Below are 26,011 nucleotides of genomic sequence, written 5' to 3' on the forward strand. Positions count from 1 at the left end.
GGCCCCGCTCCGCGCAGGCCCCGCCCCGGAAGCGCGCGGCCTTCCGCCGCCGGCGGGCGCGGCCTCAGCGGCGGCGCGGGGCCGGGCGGGGCCGGGCCGGGCTCCCCGCGTCTCGCCGCTGCCCTAGGCCCGGGCGGCCTCGGGGGCGCTGCTCAGGGGCCGAGCCGGGGCCGCTCCGCAGCGGCTGCGCTGCCCGCCCGGCCCGCGACGCGCCTTCAGCGGCGGCTGCCCCTTGGAAGCGCTCGGCTCGGATCCCCGCGCCCCGCCGCCCTCCCGCCGCTCGGAGCAGCCTGCGGCCCGGTGAGCGCCGGCGGTGCCGAGCTCCAGCGCGCTTCTGCCCGCGGCACCGGCACCGGCTCCGCGCCGCGCCCGTTCCTGCTGCTATTTCAGAGCTCGCCGCGGGCACGCTTTCCAAGTTCCCACCGTCGGGCTCAGCGCCGCGCTAAACGCCCGCTGTGTTACGCCTCCTTTAAGTTCCCTGCGCTCCCGGGCTGCCCGAGCACTCTGCTCGCAGCGCTGCGGATCTGCTCTCGGCACGCGGCCCCCTCGGAGGGCATCACCGAGTCACCGCTGCCGCCGCGAGGAACGAGAGGCTGCCCTGCGCCAGAACCGCTGACTACAGCCACGGCGCTACTGCTGCGGCACAAACTGACTAGTTCTGAAGTCTCGGGAGTAGCTGGGGAGCTCTGCTGTTTAGAAACAAGGAACTGACCGACAGCCTACCTTACCAGGAAGGTTAGGTGTGCTCCCCAGTACGTATCTATACCTGGCACTACAGAGGAGAATGCTGAGGAAAAATGCGGTTGTGTTAGAAAACATGGTATTTAATAAATGCTCCTGTGACTAGAAAACACAAGGAGGAACCTTATAGAATGCTGGTTTATTACTTTAATGGATAATGAGATTACAACAATCCTTGTCTCTCCAAGGTACATGGAGTACAAAAGAGGACTTCTTCATCAGTAAGGGAATCATAATTAATGCCAAAGGCAAGCTGCAGGCACCGGGGAAAAAATAAGTTCTTCGGTTCAGATCTCATCACACCTGGACAGATATTGCTGATGGTAGTTGAAAAACTCTTTCAGGCTATTTGACCTGGAACAGTTTAAGGATTTTTGTAGTTGTCTATGCTCATTTTACTCTCCAAAATTTCCTGAAAGCTTTTTAAACTCTACCCTTGATTATTTCACATCATCTGACCTCATCATGGCCAAACAAAAATCAATGAAGCCTGTCCCACTGTACTTGCAAAAAGCAACAAGGCACAGTTTTAAATCATGGAATATTGACTCATTTTATTAGTCATTTCATAATTTGTTTCAACCAAAAGACAATACACACAGCAGACGTCTAATGCATCCCATGTAAGTGTTTACATCCATTATGCTCCTCACTCACCTAAGCATTTATTTAAATTTTTCATATCTCAAAAATAGGTCTGCAGAAGTTAGAATGCCACCAGGCTCCCTGCTTAAATGGCATGTTTTTATTTTTAATTTGGTGGGGGGTTGTGGTGTTTGTTTGTTTGTTTTGTTTTATGCTATCAAAGAGGTGGGATGGGGCTCTATGAAAAATGTAAATTACAGCATCAGGAAAGGAAAAGTAATATACAGGAACAGAGTGAAAGTTTAGAGGGAAGCAGTCCAGCAGCTCCTTCCCTCACAGCCCCCACGTAGAAAACGAACATATAGAAAGCACAACCAGCAGGTCTAAAAAAGCCATCTTTGCCGCTCCATCTTGCGGCCAGTACCAGCCCCAGGGAAAGGACTAAGTCACTTTTCCCATCTGTTTCAGCATCTTCTGAGTTAAATATCCAAGGTACTGTGTAGGTGGCAGCTCCCTCACTGCTATTGCTTCAAAAAGTTGTTCAAGGCCATATTTTATCCCATCAAAAAGTGGATTGAGTTAAACCTTGGGACTTTCCCACATCTTCTCTCCCTTCAGGCCCATTACGGCCACTATTCCTTCTGTCCTTTCTTGGCTCAAAATACATTCACTTGAAGAAAAACAACAACAGAAACAGACATTCAAACGCTCCCAGCTCTAAAGTCTGTAATGCGAATATTAGTAAAATTAGCCATGAAATCTATATCTTGCTCCCTTTATATTCCCCTTATATTGAAATAAGGAAACTGTTGACCAGACCTACAAGAACTGTTGCATTCCACTGGTGGAAAAAGGGCTCACTGCCCTCAGAGTGCTTTATGAGCCAGTTGAGTACTGTCCAGTAAGAAAAAGCAACGGCATGGAGGTTAAGAGGTGCATCTAGGGGGTCAAGGAGCAAGCAATGATATCATGTATTGCAGATAGAGAAACCTGTGAAACCTGGCCTTCTTTCTGGGGTATATCAATACTTCCTTCCATCCCTTAGGAAAGGGAAGGAAGAGAGTACTGAGAACAACAGGAATGTTCAGCTGCTCTAATGGAGTACTTCATAGCCGAGGGATGTATTCAAGAAGAATGCCTTCCAGGTACATGCACCACCTCCTTGAGCTTGACTCAGAAATATGACAGCATATTCTCCAAAACACAAACACTTCTGTGCAAAGGCAGCTAAAGGATACAAGAACTGAGAAGGAATTTACCCTAAAAGCTTACCAAAGACCAACAACAAAATCCATCTGTTCTAAAGGACAGAAAACAAGTCTAAGAGGGACAAGATAAGTTGTTCTCAGTTATGCTGTGAAACTGGCCAGGTGAGAGACCACTTATGTCCTCTCCATCTAATTTTCCTGCAGCAGTGCTCTTCTCAGTAAAAAGGAATGGAAATTGAGGTGTACCAACTTTCAGTACAAGTGACCCTTGTACAATTCTGAGAACGGGAGAGCTCATGGGGCTTTCAGAAACTAAGGTAAAGACTTTCTATTAGTTTGCTATCTGGGACATCCTCAAAGCTCACTAGAGCCTACATTGAACATGTTCAGCATTGCACACTAAGGAGTTTGAGCCAGTCAGGTGTTGAACAGTCACAAGTGCAATAAAAGCAGAAGTAAATGCTCAGCACCCAAAAAAGGGTATCGATTCAACCATTTCCTACGAGATTGCCTGTTTCATGATGCTTCAGCTAGAAGCAAAGCACTATCTTTGCACTGATAGCTCAGCCCAAGACCCTGCCACAACCTTCAATCAATTTTAAGGAAATCATACATCATTCTTGCTAGATTTTATAAACCTATGGTGGTGCCTCTTTCAGTAGAACAAAACTTTTTGCTAAACCAAAGGCCCAAACCAGTCTTCCTATTAAGGCAGAAAAAATGACTTCCAAGAGAAACTAAACTTATTCCACATACCAACAATTAAAGTCAGAGACACAGTCAGTCCTACATCATATTACCTACCGTGGTTAAAACCAAAACAGACTGAACAACCTTTCTTGGCCTCCCACTACAGATTCAACGGCAGAATAGGTCTTTAATTTTCCGTAAGTGTACCGTGAATCACTCCTCTGATATTTCTGGCAAGGACTGGAACCTAGTGTTATTACTTTTGCAGACACAAAGGGCTGGGTTTAAGCTTGCTGTCAGAGCACTGAATGATCATCATGTTTAAAGCCCTGTAACAGAAAATCAAGCAGATGTGCCTGCCACCTGTTTCTTTTAAGAAAGCTTTGTGGTTGGAAGCCAGGGTACCTTCAACTTACTAGCATACTAATGAAGACCTATCATTCCCTCTTCATCCCCAGAGTGTGCTGAACACCTGAATAGTTTTGTCACACTGTGCCTTACATCCTATACATTGCCTCCATTAGAATTCATAGAACTCTTACTACCTCAACAACAGTTTACACTAGGAAACATAACTGAATACATCTTTCTTTAAGCTTAGAAGAGTACTGGACCTCACATCTTTGGTTCCAAATACTCAAAAAAAATGGCTTTCATTCAAAAAAAGTTAAGTTCCTTTCAGTCTGAACCTGAACTAACACAGATTTCTCTGGAAGGGGAGCAAGGAGCCAACTACGAGGATCAATTAAGTAACAAAATGGGAGAAGGTCTCTTTAAACCGCATGGTCTTTATTTCAGTGCCAATGTTACAGATACAACACAAATATCCCAGTCAGAAGTAAATCAAATGGAATCCAGGGGGTCTACAACAGGCTCTGGAAATTAATCTGGGGAGAAGGTCTGGAATAACTGGGAAGAACAACTCTGCAGCATAGTCTCTGATGAGTCTCCCAGCAGGCAATAGGACCTTTGCTCAAAGACTGATCCACAAAATTGAATACATCTTTTCTACCCATAAACCACAACTAATGGGTCAAAAAGCTTTGAAATTAACCATGGTAGAAAACCAGCTGTTCCTTGGATCTCTGCATCTCTCTGACATCACCACACTTTCTGGGGAAGCTACAGAAGACTGTGAATCTGCATGGTTGCAGCCACTGATGGAAAGAAAGAAAATTCAAGTGTAAGGTCTTCATTTCCAAGTACAGCACCAAAGCAATTTTATCAGCTTTCAGTGGCACCTCTTTTCCTGCACTGTCCCAGGTTTGCAGATGAAGTCCAAGGCCTGACTTGCTCTTAGTATGTATCACATAACTGAGAGGTGTGTGTAAAAGTAATGCACTGAATAGGCCATAAAAAGCCTCCAGCCCCTTCAGACACAGGGGATACAAGAAGAACAAGGCAGGTTACCCTAACATTCTCCAGGTCTCCATTCTGAGCCCCAGATGAAAGTGCCTGAAGATAATCCAGCTAGTAATGAACAAAAACACACCTTACCCTCCCCAGGGGAAAAAAAGACAGCAGAAAGAAGGGGCAGCTGTTCACTTGCTGCAGAGACAGAGCTTCCCTGCAAGAAATTCCAGACTTCTCTTCCAACCAGGCTGTGTTTCTGGGGTGAGGGGGGAGGGACAGGGAAGGGAAGGAGGGAATGTTGCTTCTGGCTGTGAATGCATGTGTGAGGGAGTGCAGAGTAGCCTCCACAAGCCACCAGCCTCATCAGCGGAGGAGAGGAGATTAGTCTCAACAGATATGCTTCAAAGTCAGCAATCACTTCAGGAAAATTCCTCCTCATCAGCAGGTCTCATCTGTTCCCCATGCCCATGGTGCAGTTTGGGGGATTGCCAAGGATCACAACCTTCTTCCCAGAGTTCTTTTGATTGGGTGGGGAGAGAATAAGAATGGTGCCAGAGGCTCACTGCCAAGACTGAGGGGGGAAGTTGTTGACTTCTGCTAGATCCTGCATTGCTGAGCCCTTGTGATTATATGTCAACTTGATCCGCATACGTAGTTGTTGCTACAAGAGAAAAAAAAAATTAGGTCTTCATTAAAGGTCAGCAAATCTCCCCAGCTCTAGCTCCCCATCCCATATCCCCTGTGAAGACAAAACACAGCCAACAAAAGCTTGATGGAAAGATGTGCTGGGTAGGCTATGACACTTCAGATAAATGCTTAATCTAGTAGGATGTTTCTTGTTCACTGTAGTTCTCAGATCAGGTACAAGTTTTCTCAGAAAGATTGTAGCACACCTTCCACCCATGTCTCTCACTGCACTGGCCCTGCTCTCACAAACACTGAGGTCCTTAAACACAACAGTAACTGTCTTACAGTCTCAATTAACAACACAAGAAAGCAGAAGGCAGACCTGGACTCTGCTGCACTGCACAAGGAGAGGTATCATTCCCCATGCTAGCTGTTCACTCAGAGAAGCGGTCTGGAAACTTCAAGTATTACATAGGTCAGTAGCACTGGATGAAACAGTCTAAGAAAGACTAGAGAAAGCATCTCTAAGAACATTTCTTCCTGCTGTGGGTAAATGATGGAACAGCTCAGAAGTTGTTTGGCTGTCATCCAGATACTAGGCAGCCTTTAATAAAAGGCCAGAGCTCCAGCCAGGTTCTTTGTTCTCCTCACAACTACAAAAAATAGTTTGCCAAAAACCCTAAAAAGAAAAGAAGTTGGCTTTTTCCGGCTCTTTTATCCATACCAGACAAAGCCTACAGTGAAATATGCAAAAAGAATAGCAGAGGGAGGAAAGGAGGATAAAAACCGCTCCAACCAGCCTCAGGATAAAGGAAATGATCATTAATAAACATCAGCTTTATACCAATAGACCAATATAATCAGTATCAATTTGTTTTATTTGGTACTGTTCTAGGTAACTGGCCATTCCACTGTAAGAGTATAATCACGGTCATCCACCCTGAAGAGTTACATTCGAAGACCTGCCGGTCTTTCACCCCGCTTATTACAACTCTCCCCATCTTCACTATTAGGCAATGCAGCATAATGGCTGTCCATTTCAAGGCGAACAGACTTTTTTTTTTTTTTAAACAACACTGAGAAGACAAACAGCTACCTCCTAAATAATAAAACTCAGGTTGTTTCCCTCAGAATATTCCAGGTAACTTACACCATCTTGTGGACAGGATTCTTGCAAAGCTAGACATTGCTACTGACTTCAGGTACACAGGACAGTAAGAGATGCATGAATGCCTGATGTGGAAGAGTTAGGAAACAGTGCAGAGGGCAGTGAAATACTAGCTTACATCTCTGTATTCTCAAGTATTCACACGAGTTCTTATGTTTCAGCAAAAAAGCATATTTCAAGCTTGTGCGGCCCATCTGAGATGGATGTATTGTGACTTCTGTCACTAGAGGAAAGCTCCGAAAACCTTCCAAGTTCAGAAAATACCTTTCATGTGATCTCTAGCAGTACTGAGATTCAGACACATGGAAATTCATATCAGATTTATGAGACAGAATCATTACTCTAATTACTCTTGTGCTTAACTACAGGCAGAGGGGAGCATGCTGCTAAATAAAAATGAGGGAAGACCATGGGAACCATAAAAACTGTGCACTAGAAGACAGTCATTTCAGTGAAATCTTTGGCTAGTTTTTTTTTTTTTTAAATTTAGACGTCTAGCAATAATACTTAACATCTAGAGCAGTACATAAGTGTTAAAAAATGTATACAGCAGGAAGATCTCAAGGGTGTCCCACAAAGGACGATTTTTAAAAAAAACAAACTCTTCTTTCTGATGCCATCTGAATACTTGCAAAGCCTCTTAAGGAGGACCCGTGGGCCACACCCCTCCCTCCCAAGTCTGTTTTCTCCCAGTCTTGGAAGCCTCTCTCTGAAGACTGTAGGACAAACGGAATTATGTTTAATCACAGCTAAAGACTTTCCCTCTCAACCATTTGAAAATACACTCATCACCTATTAAATGAGGCCACTCGATAAAACAGACAATTTTTGAAAAAAAAATTTGGGTCAAACAATTTTTTTGTGTAACAGACTTCATTCAAGAAGTGCCCCTGCAGACAGCAAGAAAGAATGTCAAATATATTTATACGGCAAGATGCTTGCCTTTCAGACTTCATTTTTACAACACAAACACCAGGTTCTGCTCCTCTAGAGAAACTATCCAGAAACTTGTTTAACAACCACGCTGATGCAAAAGACATCCACAAAGTCAAAAGAATAGCAAAGCACTGAGTCTGTTTTAAAAGTATAACCAAATACGTCAAACCTGTGTCCACAGCCCTCTGACTTTTTCATAACTTTTTCCTAACTTTTTCCTAACCCTAACCAAAATGATTGTCATTACAACTCATCATTCCCTACCTTATCGGAAACGCAGCCTAACCAGACAACTAAACGCACAACTCCATGACAAGGTCTTTAACTGTTCTCAGAATCACTCACCTTTTGTGGATTCAGGACTTTAATGACCTGTGTGATGGTCCCCGAGTTAAATGCAGGGATGACACTGCTGCTGGGAGACAGGAGCTGCAGCTGGAATGTCTGAAGAAAGGCCAAAGAGAAAAGCTGATGCTTAATCAAATAAGTCAAGTCAAGTAATCAGTTCTTCAATTTCCTATCTGTAAAGAACAAAATGATGGCCCACCTGCTTTCTACATAAAGAAGATCCAGGTGGCACGAATATTAGGGGATGAGGACTTACTGCAGTGTATCAAGATCAACAGTGATGCACTGTTTCAAGCATGACACTCAAGAGGAACAGCTGAGGCTGTTCAGCACATTTCTAACTTCAGGAGGCCCACTCTCTCTAATGCCTGCCTATGGCAGGAATAAAACTTACCCAAACTAAAGTTAGAACATTATTAATTCCCAGAAGTGAAATTCCCAAAAATGAATGCATTTTCCCAAACTTGGGCATTTCAATTATAGCCTGCTTAAATGGTCTGCTCTACTACAAACTAGGCAGTTTTTGTCTCCTGCATTTTGGGCTGCAGCTAAATCCAAGGACAGACATTTCACTGCTTGTAGGAAGATAGTTACTAATTGCTATATGGGAACTCATTTCAACTTTTATAAGCAGCTAACAGCTTCAAAGGATTGTTTTCATGTATTCATAACTGCAAAGAACGTGGTACATTTCTTAGAAACTAAGAATAAAGGGAAAGATTAGTTTTGATCTTTTTTATTGACCCAACATTTTCCTGGGTGTGGTTTAGCAATCTTCCTAGAAAATGATGATTTTAAAAGATTTTAAAAGATGATTTTATCCAAGCCGATATAATCTAATCTGACAGAAACCCATATTCCGCTCCATTTATAACCCTTAGTTTCAGACTAGAAAGGAGATGACCAAACTGAGCACTAGGAGAACCTATTAGCAACTCGGCTTTTAAATTCTTTTTTTTTTTTTTTTTTTTTTTTAAACCATGCTGCATGTTTCTATCTACATGGAAGTAGAGTTCAGGAAGTGCTTGCAGCTGGCCCTCTACCTGTTTATGTAGTTGCCCTAAGTGGTTCTACCTTTGGTACTGCAGCTTGGAAAACAAAATCTGTCATATCCAGTTCTGTGCTGTTGGAGGCCTGTATCGTGATTACAGTGACACTGGGGTTGGTGTTTGACCTCTCAAAGGTGAAGTCAATCTTCAGGCCATTCTTGTTGTATGCAGTAATTGACGGGATTCCTGCAGAAAAAAAATAATCAGGAGACTTGCAGAATCTAGAGACCATTCTCAGCATCACAGAATTCATTTCCATTACACCCAGACACAAACTCTTCTGAAGATTTAACACCCTCCCTCCTCCTCCAGTGTCTTTGTTACACTTCACAATGAAATCTTTGTTTCTATTCCTAGCTTCCTCTTCTGCCGTGGAACCTTCAGCTAAGGATTTACATGCCCCTAACCTGCAGCAATATCATTGAAGAGAGGCTGTGATGGCAGTCCATCAAGCAGGAATGGAGGCTGTGATATCTGGGGTGCAGGGGCAGGTACCGGAGAACCTACAAGAAATGTTGGAAGAATACTAAATTTAGCTGTCACAAAATGAAGAGTAATTACTCCTTCTCCAAGTTATCAACTGATGCATATCATATTTCTATATAAGAGGCTCTACAAGTAGTTATTTATGTTGTCATTTGCTCCTTCTCTGCTTTTACCCAGTGAAGACTGGCTCCTCTTGAGCTAGCAGGCATTCAAATAGAATAATTTCTCACATCTTCTTATCCTCACTGGAAAGGCTCACACCCTTCCCAGGTGGGAATGTAAAAAAAAAAAAAAACAACCACGAGTTCCACCATCTAATCATTAAGAGTCAACCTGTGACATTATTCCCTGATTCCCATCTATATACAAATATGGATCCTGACAAGAATAATCATGAAGACAGAGACTTAGAGTGATGAACTAACCAGCCTTTGCACCTTCAGCAATTATCCTGACATCCCACCCCAGGACTGGGGATGTAGACTTTCAAGAGATACAACTTGCTTACCTGTTAGGTTGAGGTCTCCCAGTAGGTCAAGGAGCTCCCCACCAGCAGAGGCTGGCTTGCTTGTAGGTACAGTGGGGATTACAGGTGTTATATCACTTCCCCCCAACAAGTCCAACAAATCATTTGCCTAATGAAAAAAATAAAATAGTTACATATTCATCTTTCTGCTACTTTCCCTTACAAATGCAACGGATTCCACTTGCTCTCAGATTAAAGACAAGAGCTACTGACTGATCGGAGAGGTTCTTAGTTTGGATAAGGTCCCAAGCCCTGTGAGAAATCTAGCTTCCATGCTCTTGGGGCCACAGTGATTAGTGAAGGATGGAGTTCACGGACACTAAGACAGGTTGGGGTATATATATATATATGGCTTTACCCCACTGTGCTCTTGCACTCCCCACAATAACCTCTTCCACACATTCGTTCTTGGCACTAGAACCATGAGAATTGAGTTGTGGCGAGATTCATCACCAGGCCAGAACTAGCAAAGAGGCAGGAACAGGGAGGGAGATGGTCTCAGCTTACTGTTGAAAGAGCAGTGGCTAGTACTGTGGTCTGACAGGCAGTGGAAACTTATCCTAGATCAGTTTCCATTACCTGGCTACCAGGCTGCAATCCAGAAGGTGGAGGTTTGGTTTCCAGTACCGCTGGCTCTGTCTCTCCATTGGTCTGTACAATCTCAGTAGGGCCATTTGTGGTGACTTTCTCCATTACTGGCATTCTCTCAAGCAGGGCTGGCCTGAAAGAAGCTGACATAGTTACACTGTGCCATCTTCCTGGATCCCAATTCAAACACTCAAACGTTCAAGAGAAGATATACACAGGACAACCTGCCTTTTCTGCTGTCGGGGCACTGTAAGACTACATGATATCTTGAGGTGGTTGGAAATAATTCCTGACATTCTGTGCCACTGTAAACACATTAGCTGTCAGTTGAAAACCAAACAAACCCTCCTGCCTCCTGTTTTCTGCTAGCACTAGACACAGTTTTAATTATGGGGCTAGGATAACGAGCCAAAGATTAAACAACTGAGCAATGGTGGATCGACTGCAAACACAGGACATTTGACTCTTCTGTTCCGTATCCAATTGAGTCAAAAGGTCAGCTGACTGACTTATCTTTGCAAGAGGGTTAACCACTCAGAACAGGTAAAGCTGGAAAAGCAAACCACCATGCTCTCGTTTAGCCAAGTTCAAGTCTCAAAAGACTTAAGTTCAGTCCTCAAGAGAACCCTCCTGAACAGATACAGAAACTGAAGGAGAAGAGGCACAGGACACAGAATCCTGACATCAAAACTAAGTAGCAACGAAAGTCACATGGAAAACTGGTCTATAATACAAGAAAGGTCATTACCCTTGAGGATCAAGTCACAAAGCCTGCATGAAATGAGCAAGTCCCACTGTCTATGCATCTTTTGGGCTGAAAAAGTGTCCCAGTGCCAATGATTCCAATGGGCCAAATTTTTGACCACGAACAAAATTTTAATGAGCAGAAACTATTAAACACTGACCTTTACACTATAATGAACACTAGAATGTGCGTGTGTGCGGGGGGGGGAAACACTAATGCTCTCTTATAAAACTGAGTGAAGTTCACACATTTTTCTGAAGCACAAAGCTTCCCGAAACTATGAACACCATACTCTGCTATTGGATCAAAAGCCAGCTGATCTCCAGATATCGTTATCTGCAGTGGTTACCTCAGATCAAAAGGCTCTCATATTAGATTTCTTCCTAACACATTCATAATGCCTCATGTGAAGGCCTAGGCAGCTCACTAACATGACTCTTCCAAGAGCACAATCTTAGTTGCTGCACAAACCCCATGGGAAGAGATAAGAGGAAATCATATGGATGTTGTGTCCTACACACAGAGGATAGGATAGTACCTATGAAAAAAACTGATTGTGAAAAGCCTTTGAAACAAGGTTTGGAAGCCCCTATAAACTCATGCAATATTTAGTCCAGTGGCACCCATTTTTTCCTCTGTTCCTATCTACATTTGAGAATGGATACTCCTCCATCCAACTCTAAAAGCTACCTTTTTCCACCACACTAGAACATGGCGGTTCTGATGCTTCCAAATCAGTCAAACAATAAAGATCAGACCTATTTTCAAAGTAGCATTTAATCTAAATGACATCTTATGGAAAGTCTTCAAGGATGGATGAAGTTAACTCCCAGATCTTCAATCTTACATTCTTCATGGAATAGCCAGTACAGTGCTCCTACGTATCAACAATAATTTGTCGCACATAGCAGATTAACAACTATTCCGTGAAGAATTACAGCTTTAGTTATTGCAACAAAGAGTGGTTTGAACTATCTCAGAAAAACAACCACTTGAGTAAAACTATGGTGAATGGGAAACTCTCAGTGATAACATACAAGGAAATCAACATGCTCAAGAATTGTAAAACAAGGATGCTGAGTGGTGTAGAGAAAAGTATGACTTTTCAGGCAGAACTTGAGATTTTAAACAGATAATACAAGAAAACAGTAAATTAAAAAGATGTTCTGAAAAACTGAAAAGCATTTTCAGAATTACCTCAATTTCAGAGCACTGCTTAGGAGAAAAGGTCAATGGATATCTGCATGTTTATTCTAAAGGCACTTTAAAATCAATTTGAAACTAATGATTGGTAATGGTAGTATGGTAAAAGCTATCTGCAGGCACTCACTTAGAAAGCAATTTTAATATTCAACACCTAAAAGTGAACATTAACCAAGTCCAAGCTCAGAGCAGGTCAAGCATTTTGGTACGGAAAGACTGATCTCAGAACAATCTCCCAAGATATGCTATGTTCTTAAAACACTCAATAATCCTATAGAGATCAGCGAGGAATTATAGCTTCTCTATACTCCTACCAGAATCACAAAACAAAGCTCTATGTACTATGCAGAAGATCAGAGCAGATTATTAGCCTTTTCAAACACTAAAACTCATCAACACTTACCTCATGTGATCATATTTTTTGAAAAGTGCATTATATTCCACTGCCCGCTGCTGTAGCTCCACATCAATGCTGCTGCCATAAATGGAAACTACCTTCTTAATGCGACTGTGGGGAGAGGCAAAAAACACAAAACGACACACTATGGAATTCGCAACAGTGAGCAAGGAATTAGCATGTGTCATCCAGAAGACATTATTTGACACCCTGCTCAACAGCTGTCCTGTATAAGTGATTTGAAGCAGTAGTCACTGCTGTTTTCTTGGAGTACCTATGCAACTTCAGTTTTTGAAGTGTTGCTGTCCCTCCCCAACATAGTCAACAGGTAATTAATACACCACCACAAGATATATCATACCAAAACTCAACAACTCACAGTCAAGCCATCAGTAGGAAACAAGGCTATTTTCTCTCCATCAGGAAAAAAAAAGGAACTGGAAAGAACAGTCCACTTAAAGGGCTTTCTTTCACATTAATGAATTTTCATGCAAGAGTAACATGACTCAAAGTCCCCACACAGTAGACACATCCACAAACAGATAAAACAGCACAAATTAGTGGAAGACTTCCAGACTGCAAAGGAGGTCTGTTAAAGCCAGTAAAAAGACTCTTAACCATGGAAGTAGAACATGTCCAAGGAATACTTCTACTGAAGACAACTGATGCCAGCATATGTGCAACAAAACCCTGTGCAGAACAACACCAATAAGAACTCACTTGACAGTGCAGGTGAATCTTGTGGAAAGCTTCATGATGGCAGTGAGAGCATAGCCTCGTGTAACAGATGCAGACATATTAGATATCAGAATGCTTTCTAAAATATCAAGAACTTCATCTTCTGTTACCTGAAAAGGCACAAAAAGTTTAGGCCGAGTCAGACAGAAGCTTTGCAGCAAACCTTTCAGAGTATACTTTAAAAAACTTGTTTCTTGCTTAACAGGTGTTTCCTATCTCCTCAGTAACTTTGTGAACCCACAGCATATATGCACAATGTATGAAACAGATGTATCCAGATGAATATCTTACGATACTACAGTTTTAAAATAAAATTCCTGTTCCACATATTGAAAAGGTTTATCACCAAAATACACAGCTAAAACCCTGGCAGATACTGTGCAAGCTAGATGCGCACCAAAAGCACACTGCTCTGCCCAGTGTAGCTATGCTCCTCAGAGACAAAGCTGGCTATGTTTATATTGCCCATGCCTGTAGCATGAAAACGAGTTCCCTATCAAGGGTCCATCATAGACACCATTAATAAGTAACTGTTGCAAGCATTCCCCTCAGCCAGCATCAAGCAGCTCAAGCATCAGCCATGCACACACTTGCCCTCTCAGGCTATACCTGTATTGGCTCCTCTTCTTCACACTGACCAGACACCAGAAGATCTCCATACTCTCCTATGCACCAGGAGGCCACTTGCACCAGTGGCTGCTGTCAGAAGAAAAATCAGACACCTAGATAAATGCATTCTGGTACAAAGTAAACCACCACCATCTCCCAGAGCAAGCTTAGCCCTCCTTCCAACTAAGCAAATTTCCCATAGCATAAGAAACATGGAATTCTTGATCAAATTCAATATTCATACGAGAAAAATAGAAGAACAGGAACATTTAGAAGACATGCCTCTTCTGCAATCTGTCCCTTGGAACTAGACAGCATGATGCTGACTTACCTTGATATGCTTAGTAAATATACTTATTGCAGTATAACTGGTAAACCGAAGCTGCTCGTATTGGGTAATACCTGGGAGTAATCACCAAGGATGGCTTTGTAGAGTCTCTGCACAGTGTAGGCATGCATCTCCACACTATTAGTTATTAGCTGAATCAGGTTGGGAACAGCATCATCACGAACATAACTTCCTGCCTGCAAGAATGTATTCAAGAGAAAAATAGAAGCTGTTAGGTTTCACTATCTGACTTCTCAGTAACAGCCAGCATCGACTGATATCCTTCACAAAGCCTGATTGCACACAGATAAAAATCCGCATCCTCATCCTCAGGTACTTTATGGTTGATTTTGAGCAGGCTCAGCTGGGTAGAAGTATAGGACTGTGCATTCTCCTAATGCACTCAGCTATAGCTAGAGAAAACCATACTGTAAATATCCTGAAATTGTCTGTTGAGGATCGGATGTGGACATAAGAATCCTGTGCTATTTCTATACCACAGAAGGAACAGAACACACAGAAGAAAATGCCTTCCATTTAACAGACAAGTTAAGACACTTTGGGGGCAGAAAGCAGCTTTTTCAAACACTTCCTCAAAGCTAGACTCTACACCAAATTAGCAAAGGACTCAGGGACTCGTCTATCTCTTTGGTTAGATGATAGGAATACGGAGCTCAGATTGAAAAGCCCACTTCAAGGACAGAAAAGTAAGTGGGGCAATACATAAATCACATAGCTTTGTTGCTGAAGGAGAGATGTACATTGCTCAAAACCTGCCTGTTTAGACAGTACTCTGGAACTGAGAACAGATCGTGCAAAAAAAAAAAAAAAGGAAATTAAGTGAGCCCAATTAGGTCAATTAAGTGAAAACCCAGCTAGCAAAACCAGGAGCTGATGACATCGTTCTGTGTTAATTCTCCTAAGTCTGGTAAACTGGATAGGATATTTATCTGTAAGAGTCTGCACTGAGTAGTCTTGTGAATATAACTTTATAAATGGTTTCCCTACCAGCCAAGGGAAGGAAGTTACTTTAATAAGAGGGAGTCCTCTGAGAGAAATGCTCACAATCAACTTTTAAATGGAAATCAACTCTGTTCAGAGCAATCCACGTTTCTCAGTTTCAGGGTGACACAACAGTACATTGAAAAGTGAGTGTGGCTTCTGAACTTGTCAAATCTGAACACTCACACTAATGAAGTAAATTTCTTCCCACTTCTTCATATCAGAGAACACACTGCCTACTCAAGTTATGCTCTCTTCCCCTCGTTTGCCAAAACACTACTCCGTTCCACCTCAACTGTAATGTTTATACAGAAATTCACATAGTAAAAAAGTAACAATCAAACCCAAAGAAAAAAAAGCCAGAAAGCTGTTATAATTCTATCAAAAAGCTTTGATAAATTCAACTTGGAATAATTTCAAGAAATTGTTTCAACCCTCTCTCTTCGCAAGTCACTTAGTGCTGTGTTTACTCTCTCTTGAAAGGATTGTGTATTGGAATGACAGCACAAGAGTTGCCCTGACTTAGAAGCTAATGCACTTATTTCAGTCGATACAAACTCTGCTACACAGCCTTCTTGTACGTTTCAGAAATCATACATTTTCTAAAATTTTCATTCTAAAAATGAAATGGTCATATTTACTTTCTGACTAGCTGCCTTAGGTCACTATTATATAAGTGCACTTCATTTGTGTATTGTAACATTTATTATCTCTCAGCCTTTATAGCTGTCTCCCACTCTGTGACAGCTTCCTACAGAATTCAAGATTTTTTTTTTTTTTTTTTTGAAGTCACACAAAACACAGGCAATTTCACTTACCGTTGTTAAGACTCTCATGATTGTGTCTATATGCCAGCGTTTGGAAGGAGCATATCTGACAAAATTAGAAAAAGAATCAGAGCAATAACCACTAGCCTTCACCACCACCAAGAAGCCCACAGTTAACAGAACCTCCCCTTTTGGTCACCTCCTGGCTTACTGCTTCCTGGAAAAAAAGCACATTCTTTGACTTTCTGTATTAATGCTGCCACTGGAATGCTGAGTAAACACGCAAGTCTGTAGAATATAGCACAACCATGCCTTGCATATACAATACGTCAAATCAAAGTCAGGCTGATGCTTATAATGGCTCTACATTAGTAAGATTATTTCACTTGTACACCTAATTGGGGAGGGTGGGCGTGGAGGTGTGTGGAAGGGGCACAGGGCCAGGATATAAACACAACGCTTTTTCCAAAGAGCAGTAGAAATCAATATGCTAGACTGGTTTAATGATATGAGAACTGCCCACAAGTGAACATTAGTGTGCCCTGAAGCACTGGTGCGTTCTGTTCCTCATAGGAGGTAAAAACTAATAAACTACACACAGGTCAGCAAACGGGCAAATGGAGAAGATATGATCAACACATTCTTTTAAGGGGTGGGGAAGGGGATAAATAACACAAAAAATGCTCGTAATTCTGAAAACAGACAAATTAATGGCAAGCAAATTGACCCCATACTTTTCTGCCGCAAGAAATATTCCAGATGCACAGTCTGCCTTGAACTCTGGCTCACAGGAATCTAGGAAATACAGCAACTCCTTCATCATTCCGCGAACATTGTTCCCATTAACAAGAGCAAAACTCAGTTCCATTGCACGCCTACGGCAAGGGACAGAAAACAAAGTATATTCACCTGGAGAAGTAAACAAATCCAGATACTCAAATGCACTTACCTTTCAATTGAGATAGCAATCTTTATTAATCCTGTGAGAAGAGCCTCCCATATGTACCAGTATTTTCTTGTTCATGGGCAGACAAGAAATACCCACCAGAGAAAACTATACATGCATGGAGTGGGGCAGGTGGAGTCCCCCTGAGATGCCCTAAAAGGCTAGGAATATTTTTCAGCAGAGTCCATCACCATTAAGGTCTGATCAATTAGGTCCATAAGGTCCATCAATTAGAGATTCAAATACATTAGAGCTGATAAGCTTTATTGTATCTTGTCAGATAGACTATATGACTTTTAGAACCCCAAATTACCCTGGTGCTCTTTTCAGAATTTTCTTTTCATTCCTTCCCTGCCACAAGTTGACACCGCAATTAAACAGAGTACTGTCTCTTTGATTTTCCTTGTTGTATACATCCAGAAGTGAGAGGCTAGTCCTTAGACCTCCTACTTGAAGCTTCTGTAGCTGTTTGTAGCACGGCTCTCCCATCCTTCCCACATTTTCTCAATGAAGACTACTGTCTTCAAACATGATATAATGCATTAAACAGCCTCACTAAACAATCCTGACTATTCTTTAAAATTGAACATTCAGTGTAATACAGAACACAAATACTCAAGTTGAGTGTGAGGAACTTTGAGTAGCCTGTCACAGAGATGTCACTACAACACAAATAAGATCCCTGTAGCACATCAAGAACTTCCTCCCCCATTCCAATTATCTTTTGAAATCAGCTGGAGAGCTGCTGAACTACATCATGTGTACAATGATTTTGTAGTGTTTGTTGTGCAACAGATCTTTTACAAAATTATGTCAAAAGACCTAAGGTCTATATAATAACAGATGTTTTTCAAATGGATCAGACTTCAATTTGTGCTTAACTCCAGTGTTACGCTTGCCAACCTGCCACTACACTGACAGTCTTTTTTTTTTTTTTATGATCAGCTAAGATTTTCACAATGTTAATGAAGCATCAACACCTTAGACCAGGTACAACGGTAGTGGGCATAAGCTACCTGACTTGCTCTCAAAAAATCTGAAATATCTAGCTAGCACTGCTTCTCAGCATCTTCCTATTGTTGTAGAAAGCATGATTTCTACAGTACTGTGACCTATGAATGTGTTACCTTGTTTTTTACCCAACTAATACCTGGGGACCTAGAGAATATAAATGTCTTTTCATAGAATAGCTCTGGTTGGAAGGGACCTTAATGATCATCTAGTTCCAAGCCCCCTGCCATGGGCAGTGATGACACACACTAAATCAGGTTGCCCAGGGCCTCATCCACCTTTTCCACCTTGTCCTTGTTTTCACCTTAATTCTGAACACCTAACTAAATCATTACCTCTTATCATCAAGGGTTTTGGCTGTTTGAAAACCTATATCGTTACTAGAATTGTTTTCATTCTTCCCATTAGTTCTTAACTCCTTACACGTAACCCAGCTGGGTTGCACGTTTTCCACATTAATATTTAATCTTTTCAGTCACATTATAGCGGATATGTCAATACTGCAGGTGCACAGAAGTAGTTTGCAATCTTAACACCTGGCATTTATCTGAATGCATATTGCTCACATTACAGGTCTCATTTCTGTCACAAAATTCCTAATCACGCAATTTGATCTTATTAAGCGGACAGACAAAAAGCCTTGACTTAAATGGTAAAGCCATTCTGAACTACACTACATAGACCAAAGATGCACTGCAATGGTTAAAAGATGATGAGAATAGGCCATGCTTCAGATGTCAACCAAAACCAGGTATCATGTCTTTCTCCCAAGTCTCAGCACCTGAAACTTGCTACTTGGGAACTCTGATATCCAGTCAACATATTGCTTCAATGAGAGCAGCGCATTGTCAGCAGCATGAGTGTCAGCATGGCAACATCACGCTCTGCCGATGGATCACTCAAAGGCTTCATCCTCCAACAGCACTCAGACATGAAGCTCTATTGTTTGTGGCACGCCTGCGTTTTCCTAAATGGTACCAGTAAAATGCTTTTGTGGCCTCACACTGGTCTGGCACCAAACAACAACAGCCTCAATTTACCTTTTGAGATAGTATACAATCGTAAAACAAGACTACATGATACCCATTACATAACAGTTAAAACTAAGCATCAGAAGAAAGACAGTTTCAATTTGTTTCCTATTCTACATATATTTGAGTAAGCGGCGCTGTTAAACATCTAGACCTGATTCAAAGAGGCATAAATTTGAAAAATGCCTTTCAGCATAAGCATGTATGGTATATCTAATCAGTTTGACAAGGTGTAGAGAAGAGGATGAGCAATTCTGAAAGAGACAAAATACATTTATGACGTGACAAGAGATGAATGAAATTTTGGCCTGCAGCAGAGCTTCCACATGACGCAAAAGGGATGCAGCAGTCCCTATCACTATCTTGCTTTATGCTGCACTGAGCTCAGACGACCAGTTACAGAAAGAATAATAGGGAAGAGACTACTGAAAAAAAGAATAAGCAATGAAGAAGCTGAAATACTTGATTTAGAAGATTAAGTGCAGTTCTCTACATAGTCTGGCAGAAGTAAGATCAAGTGATTCAAGACTACTATAAGTATCTGAGAGAAACAACAGAAAGTTACTATCACAAGTAAAAGGAACATAACTGAAGTAATGAGAGTAAACAGGAAGAAGTTTAGACTGAGTATCAGAAAAAAAAATCTTCTCGTAGCGAGGTGTATCAGGTTGCAGGCTCTCCCATAGTCCAGAGAAGCAGCAACATATCACTATTTAAATGACACACGAACACCAAGAATGTACAACAGGACACAGCATATAAGCAAACCATTTGTATAATATAGTAAATCTGAATTCTAGCATTGTCTAATTGAATTTAACCTAGAAAATTATTTGGATGGCTTAACTGTGCTTCAGGAAAACTTGATACTGCCTGTTTGTCTTGGAAAGAAAAGTAACACCAAGCATGTCAGAATAATTTTGACTAGGATCATATTTTACGGAGGCTTTGATTCTTATGAACACACCATCCAATCTCTGTTGATTTTATTTTGGAAAGATTCAGGCAAACAGAATCTCCCCTCCTCCCCTTGCCCAAGATGCATAAAATGTAAAAGCAGCTTCTCAAAGAAAGTCACTGCGCATCTTCATTATCTTTGTTACCTTACTTGAAGCATGAACCATACTATGCATTAATACTGGTCTCATTTATAAGTTCCTTATAAGTTCCCTATAAGTTCCCCTATTTACTGTCATTTTCCCCTATGTCCTGCCTGCTCACATTCCACAGGCTATTTCATTGACATTTAATTTACCTTTTAATTGAGACATCCAGATCCTTCAGGCAGTCCACAATTGTGCTTCTATGTCGCTGTACTGCATTATGGTCTGTCTGCACAGTTTTCAACAATGATGTCAAAGCTACATATCTGGGATAAGAGCATAAAGTAAAAAAAAAAAAGTCAGTAAGCTTTTAATTTCTATGCACAAAAACAGCCACCCCCCAATTTAATCCTCTTTTGCAACAGAACAGGACTCTCTTGTACTCCTCAGTAACAAATGAGGATCTTCCAGGGGACTGCCTGGCGTGTCTCCATAGAAGAGTTACCATACAAAACTGTAACTAACATGCCTAACAACATCCTGCTGCTTTGACAAGCACTCATCCCAGTTGCTGGGCTCATGTTAGTTGCCCAGTCTTCACGGAAGATTTTGAAAAGGCGAGGCAAATAAATGTTAGACCTCCACAGATAACACAAAAATTACCACAGAAATTCTTGAGGTTAGAGACTTCTACCTATGTCATGATTTGCAGTCAAAATGCCTAGAGATGGGACTTCATTCTGGCATCGCAGCAATTCCATGTCCAGTGACCAAAGCACAATTACTTCCTGACTGCATACTGTTGGCAACAAGAAAAAACTCGCTGCCTAACTTGTAAAATCTCTACTGCCCACACCGACTTGAATGTCAAAGACCAGCTGAGGCAAGACAGGAGATTTACAGAATACTGGAAAAAACACACACAGGTAGATTAAGAAATCATGTTAAGAATTAGATTGTACACCCAGATTCATCAACTAAGAAGGGCAGAGCCATAGTTAAGACTTTGACAGAGAAAACATGCCAAAAAAATAGTTAGTCAGCCATATTAATCCCACTAACACTTCCAAATACACTCTCCTGAAAAGCTCTTTTTCAGCATAGTCTTTGTGCAATTGCTTATTACACATTTTAAACTGGGTGTAGATGGAACACACTTCATTCAACTTACCTAATATTTTTGTCGTTGTTTAATAAGAAACGGCCTAGTATGTTAATGGCTAACACCTGCAGAAAGAGTTAGGGAAAGTCAGTGATCAAAAAGGCTGCTGGTCATCTTCATTGCTTCAAGATGATTTTAAAGGCAACATGTCAAAGTTAGTACTATGCTTCTTGGCCGAAAGCATAACAAAGAACTCTGGAGCCTGACTAATCAGAGGGAAAGCCAAGACAAACACAGCACAGGCTCTATCCTGCACTCAAGGAGAAAGTCTGCAGGAAGTTTTCCTTTTAAAAAACAAACAAAAAAACCCACCACTTTCTAAAGAGGTTACAGTCTTATCTACAGACATCTGTGGAGCTGTCTTTGGGTGAAATGACTTCGCCTCATGGGTCCTCTACAGAAATTTCATTCTAATATAAGCTTAGACAAAAAGGCCATGGCAAAGGCAACTTACTCTCAGTCCACTCTCAGATTTTATGTCCATAATAGTCAGTACAGTTTCATAGAGAATGGCATTTCCCACATTTTTACTTGTTTCCGTATTAGTAGCAACCTGGAATATAGAAACAAAAAAAGTGACTCCACTGCAAACAACATGGATCCCCTTTGTGATGTTCTGCAGAACAGGCAGTGAAGTTGAGCAATCCCTAGCAAACACACACCACACCTATGAACGCATTCCTCTGGCAACAAAATTCACCCTAGCATGGCAGCAGCTGTATCCTCACCAGTGTTGCTGAATCCAAGTTATTAACAAATGAAAAGAGAAAGTTAAGCTGATCAATGTTGCAGACCTCACCTGTGCAAGTATATCATTCATGGCTTCACTAGAATCATCATCGTTTCGCCCTAGAATCCGTAGTAACCGCAGGATTCGCACCTGTATGATAAAATGAAGCAAAGAAAGTCTCACTGGAAGAAGTGTTTTACATGAGGAGCATGAAATATGGTATACTTCCTGAGGAGTGGCAAAGAAGCAAAACAAGATGCTCATTTTCTATTTCAAAACAAAATGACAGACAAAGCAAGTATCATAGAATCATTCAGGTTGGAAAAGACCTCTAAGATCATGTAGTCCAACCTTTAACCAGGTACTGACAAGTCCGCTACTAAACCATGCTACTAAGTTCTACATCTACGCATTTCTCGAAGACTTCAACCCTGGGCAGCCTATTCCAATGCTGTGCAACCCTTTCAGTGGTTCTATACTCAGTAAGATCTTCATGAACAGGCTAATACTGTGCTCACACTAGTCAGAACTGTAAAGAGTACATATACCCAATGCCAACTGGACACAGCCCTGCAAGACCGACACTTGTTTCTTCTCCCTTTTGCCATAATTTAGCACAATACGATAGGCCTATTTAAACTAATTCAGATGTCTTTCACTGTGGTAGATGAAGAGCGTTTGCAGAGTCAGCTCTGACATAAGGACACAACCTTAAAAATCAACACTGCTGCCCTCTGGTAACTACCTTGTCATACCTAGGTCTCAAAACACAGTGCCAGAATTAAAGCCATCAATTGCTGTTTGCATCAGTTCTTACCTGCAAAAAGGGGTCACTGATCCCAGACACATCATGCTCTGGTGAATAGCCAGACATGATAAGGTTCTTCAGAATACGAACTAATTGGGGAACAAGCTGCGAAGAAGAGAGTTGTCAGAAAGTGCACCTACTAAGTTCGTTTCTCCTTCCCCCCCTAACTTTGAAGTACAGGCCTGAGAACAAATCTCTCATTTGAGAGCAAGTCAGTCTACAGATTCTTCCTCAAAGTCCAGCCTGTACATTTATAGATTATGTTACACAAATGCCTACAGCTTCACTATGGAATGACTGGAAACAGTAAAGCTGGAACCTGAGCCCCATATTGCATCTTTAAAACACTAAAATCCACCAGAGCTTGACAGGCAACACCTAAAAGGAAATATCAATTTAAGGAACTCTCCTCTTCACAAAATGGGGAACTGCCACTTATTAAAATGGTGTTATTCCAAGACTCTGTTTGGGGGCTTTACTACGTTAGATCCTGATTCATTTTAGCGCACACATCCATGTAGTAAGCACCATCTATTTCCACAAAGCATCAAGCATAGTCAAGAGATTTGATCTTTCCAGGTACTGCTAAGATTACAGTAAAATATTAAGGATTGTTTCAAGTTTGATACTTCATCCAATTTAGCCTCTAGAAGAAAAAGCTTTGTGATCTGCTTCCTCTACAAAACTTCCAAATAGGACAGAGTGGATTTCCCTCCAGCCTTCCCTCAGAGCTCTACACTACTTCTTCCTTGCAATTAGCTTCAGGATCAATTCTCCTCCTTTTCACCCCAAACTTCAACAAAATCTGCAATACTAAACTGACCAAATTGTTTGCTTCACTGCTGTTAGAAGAGTTCTGCATCATAACAGATAAACTGATTGATGCACAAAAATCATATTGACTTCCACTGTTCATATTAGAAGTTTCATCAGAACCGTGAGGGCTAAAAAAAATACAAACAAACAAAAAAACCCACCAAACTTGCAGAAGCAGCTCAGACTCCTCAGATGTTGATGACACTGGTCTCCCAGTAGCCATCTGTCCCAGAGGAATAAGTAATCTTTCAAAACCTGTACACGGCTCTGAAGAAATGTTATCTATTTGCAAAAGTTTGGATCATCTCACTCCTTCCTAGGAATTTCCAACTATAGTTGCACCTCACCTGTCAGGGTAATTCTACGGAACTGTAATAGCTATGCTCTCTGGTATCACACCCACATCCAGCAAGTAATCAGTTGAAGGCAGAACATGGCAAATAAGCCAATCGTTAAAGCATACAAGCTATAACAAAATTACTATTTATCCACAAAAAAAATCATAGTGGCTATGAATAACAACATGGTCTCAGGGACGAAACAAGCCCATTACTAACAAGTTCTACGAAAAACCTTAAGGCTGAACAAGAGAACCTGACTTTTGATTAAACCCTGAGAGAAACCTCTCCTGGTGGATGACAGATGTAGAGCTCTACCAATTTTATTCCTTCCATAGAGTTTCTTCTACCCCTCTCAGTGCTGATATTATTAAAATAATGCAGACACTGGCTGGAGATGAAGTGACAAAATAGACAGGTGTTACAGTGGCTGCACTAAGCGGATTTTTCATTCCTGAAGCATGGCTAGCACCAGGAAAGCATCATTCTTTCTCTCAACTCCATGCATGCATGACAACTACATTTTATCAAAAAGTCCTCTACAAAAACCTTCCCAGCAATTCATCCTTCAGACGTGGCAAATTTTCCCATCCTTGAGATTGATTGCTCCTGCATGCATGTGAACCTCAATGCAATCCCAAACTTGTAGCAAACTAAATTTCTACTGTATCAGAGATTACTTATTTTAAAGTTAATCACTTTTGACAACATCAAATAAAAATGGTGCTTCAGATTTGGGACAGTATTTGCTAAAAGCACAACACTATTTGTGGAGTACAACAGCTATATATGGACATAAAAAATGGGCAATGTTTTGGGGAGTTAAGTCCTGTACTTTTGTGGTGAAGTGCAAGAAGAAAGCCAGCTCAGTTTCCCTGTTCTCTTTTTATTCCTACCTTTGCTCTTCACGAATTACGTATTCGTCTGAAAACATGCATTTCATAATACACACAAAAGGAACCATGAATTTCTTATTATCTGCCTCAGAGAAAACCAAAGGATGCTGTAACATCTTCCCTCATGACAAAGTAACAGGCAAGTGGAGTGATCTGCTGGAGCATTCCTGGGAACCCTGATAAACATTTGCTTCTAACGAGAATGTTACCAGGACTGAGGACAGCACAAACAAAGGAAAACATTACAGCCATGGAGATCGGTTGAGGGCCCCTCACCAATCTTCTGCGGTCAAATTACACGGATGAAAAATCAGTGATGGAACTGCACCTATTCTTTGCAGCACAGTAAGCCTCTCCTGCTCCCTTTTGTGCAAATGAATTACCCAGACCTGCCCTATGGCAGACACAAAGCCCAGTTTATGGTGAGAACGCCCACTGCTGTGTGTGCATGTGTAGAAAAATTTCCCTACAAATCTTCAAACGAGGGCTTAAGGAAAGCAAGCTTGTGTTTGGAGAAGGCCACAACTGAGATTCAGGGCTGCCATGGGTATGGAAGTTTAATGACAAGACAAAACCAGCACACAAAAAGCATTAGATGAGTACAACTGATCTAAGCATGTGGCATCAATCACAGATGTGGCATTAACAGGTACTGCCTCACAAGAGGCAAACATCTACAGATTCAATGCAAGCATGCACCACCCACAAGATATAACTCTTACCTTTTCATTCTAACACACATCAGGATTCCAAACAGACAAAAGGGACAAAACAGACGAAGCAGGCATTAGAGACAGATTAATGTTATACCATTCACAGCATAAACAACCAAAGAGATAGCTAAAAAAAGGGTGTACCTCAAACCTACATTCTGTGGACTCAGCTCTTCTTTTACCAGTAAGACTAACATTTTAACTGAGCAGTTAGTAGCAGGGATGGCTACCTTCAAAATGTTCCTAGTCCCACTTTCACTTTCAATCCTGCTCTGTTGTATGCACCTGGAGCAAGGGAAGATGCATGCCAAAGTGCTAAGACGCATCAAAGGATGCACTGTTTGAAATCCCTAATGATATAGACAAACCAAGGACGTACAGTAAACTGGGCATGCAAATAAATAACCTCCCTTGAGACACTTC

At 41.5% G+C, this 26,011-nt stretch overlaps 1 protein-coding gene and 1 non-coding gene across 8 annotated transcripts in view; both read right to left on the minus strand.

The window, feature by feature from the left end:
- Positions 1-3,996: 3,996 nt before the first annotated feature.
- AP1G1 (adaptor related protein complex 1 subunit gamma 1) overlaps positions 3,997-26,011 on the minus strand; it is a 43,507-nt gene continuing 21,492 nt past the window's right edge. For 2 of the 7 annotated variants that reach the window (XM_040571677.1, XM_040571675.1), the window contains exons 7-24: positions 25,598-25,606; positions 22,835-22,930; positions 22,087-22,167; positions 21,742-21,840; positions 21,297-21,352; positions 20,338-20,451; positions 16,829-16,969; positions 16,146-16,200; positions 14,400-14,522; positions 13,998-14,087; positions 13,371-13,498; positions 12,657-12,761; positions 10,297-10,438; positions 9,700-9,826; positions 9,113-9,208; positions 8,731-8,891; positions 7,654-7,752; positions 3,997-5,238 (exon numbers count right to left, since the gene is read on the minus strand). In XM_040571677.1, the coding sequence (XP_040427611.1) occupies positions 5,137-5,238; positions 7,654-7,752; positions 8,731-8,891; positions 9,113-9,208; positions 9,700-9,826; positions 10,297-10,438; positions 12,657-12,761; positions 13,371-13,498; positions 13,998-14,087; positions 14,400-14,522; positions 16,146-16,200; positions 16,829-16,969; positions 20,338-20,451; positions 21,297-21,352; positions 21,742-21,840; positions 22,087-22,167; positions 22,835-22,930; positions 25,598-25,606 (1,824 nt within the window). In that variant the 3' untranslated portion in view covers positions 3,997-5,136. The remainder of the gene's footprint in view (positions 5,239-7,653; positions 7,753-8,730; positions 8,892-9,112; positions 9,209-9,699; positions 9,827-10,296; positions 10,439-12,656; positions 12,762-13,370; positions 13,499-13,997; positions 14,088-14,399; positions 14,523-16,145; positions 16,201-16,828; positions 16,970-20,337; positions 20,452-21,296; positions 21,353-21,741; positions 21,841-22,086; positions 22,168-22,834; positions 22,931-25,597; positions 25,607-26,011) is intronic. The other 5 variants (XM_040571682.1, XM_040571680.1, XM_040571681.1 and 2 more) reach the window with 3 other exon arrangements.
- On the minus strand, positions 18,891-18,977 carry LOC121077022. Its single transcript, XR_005823871.1, has one exon. It is a non-coding gene; the product is annotated as a small nucleolar RNA SNORD71 (small nucleolar RNA).

Source organism: Cygnus olor, chromosome 12 (genome assembly GCF_009769625.2).
Source record: "Cygnus olor isolate bCygOlo1 chromosome 12, bCygOlo1.pri.v2, whole genome shotgun sequence".
Lineage (NCBI taxonomy): Eukaryota > Metazoa > Chordata > Aves > Anseriformes > Anatidae > Cygnus > Cygnus olor.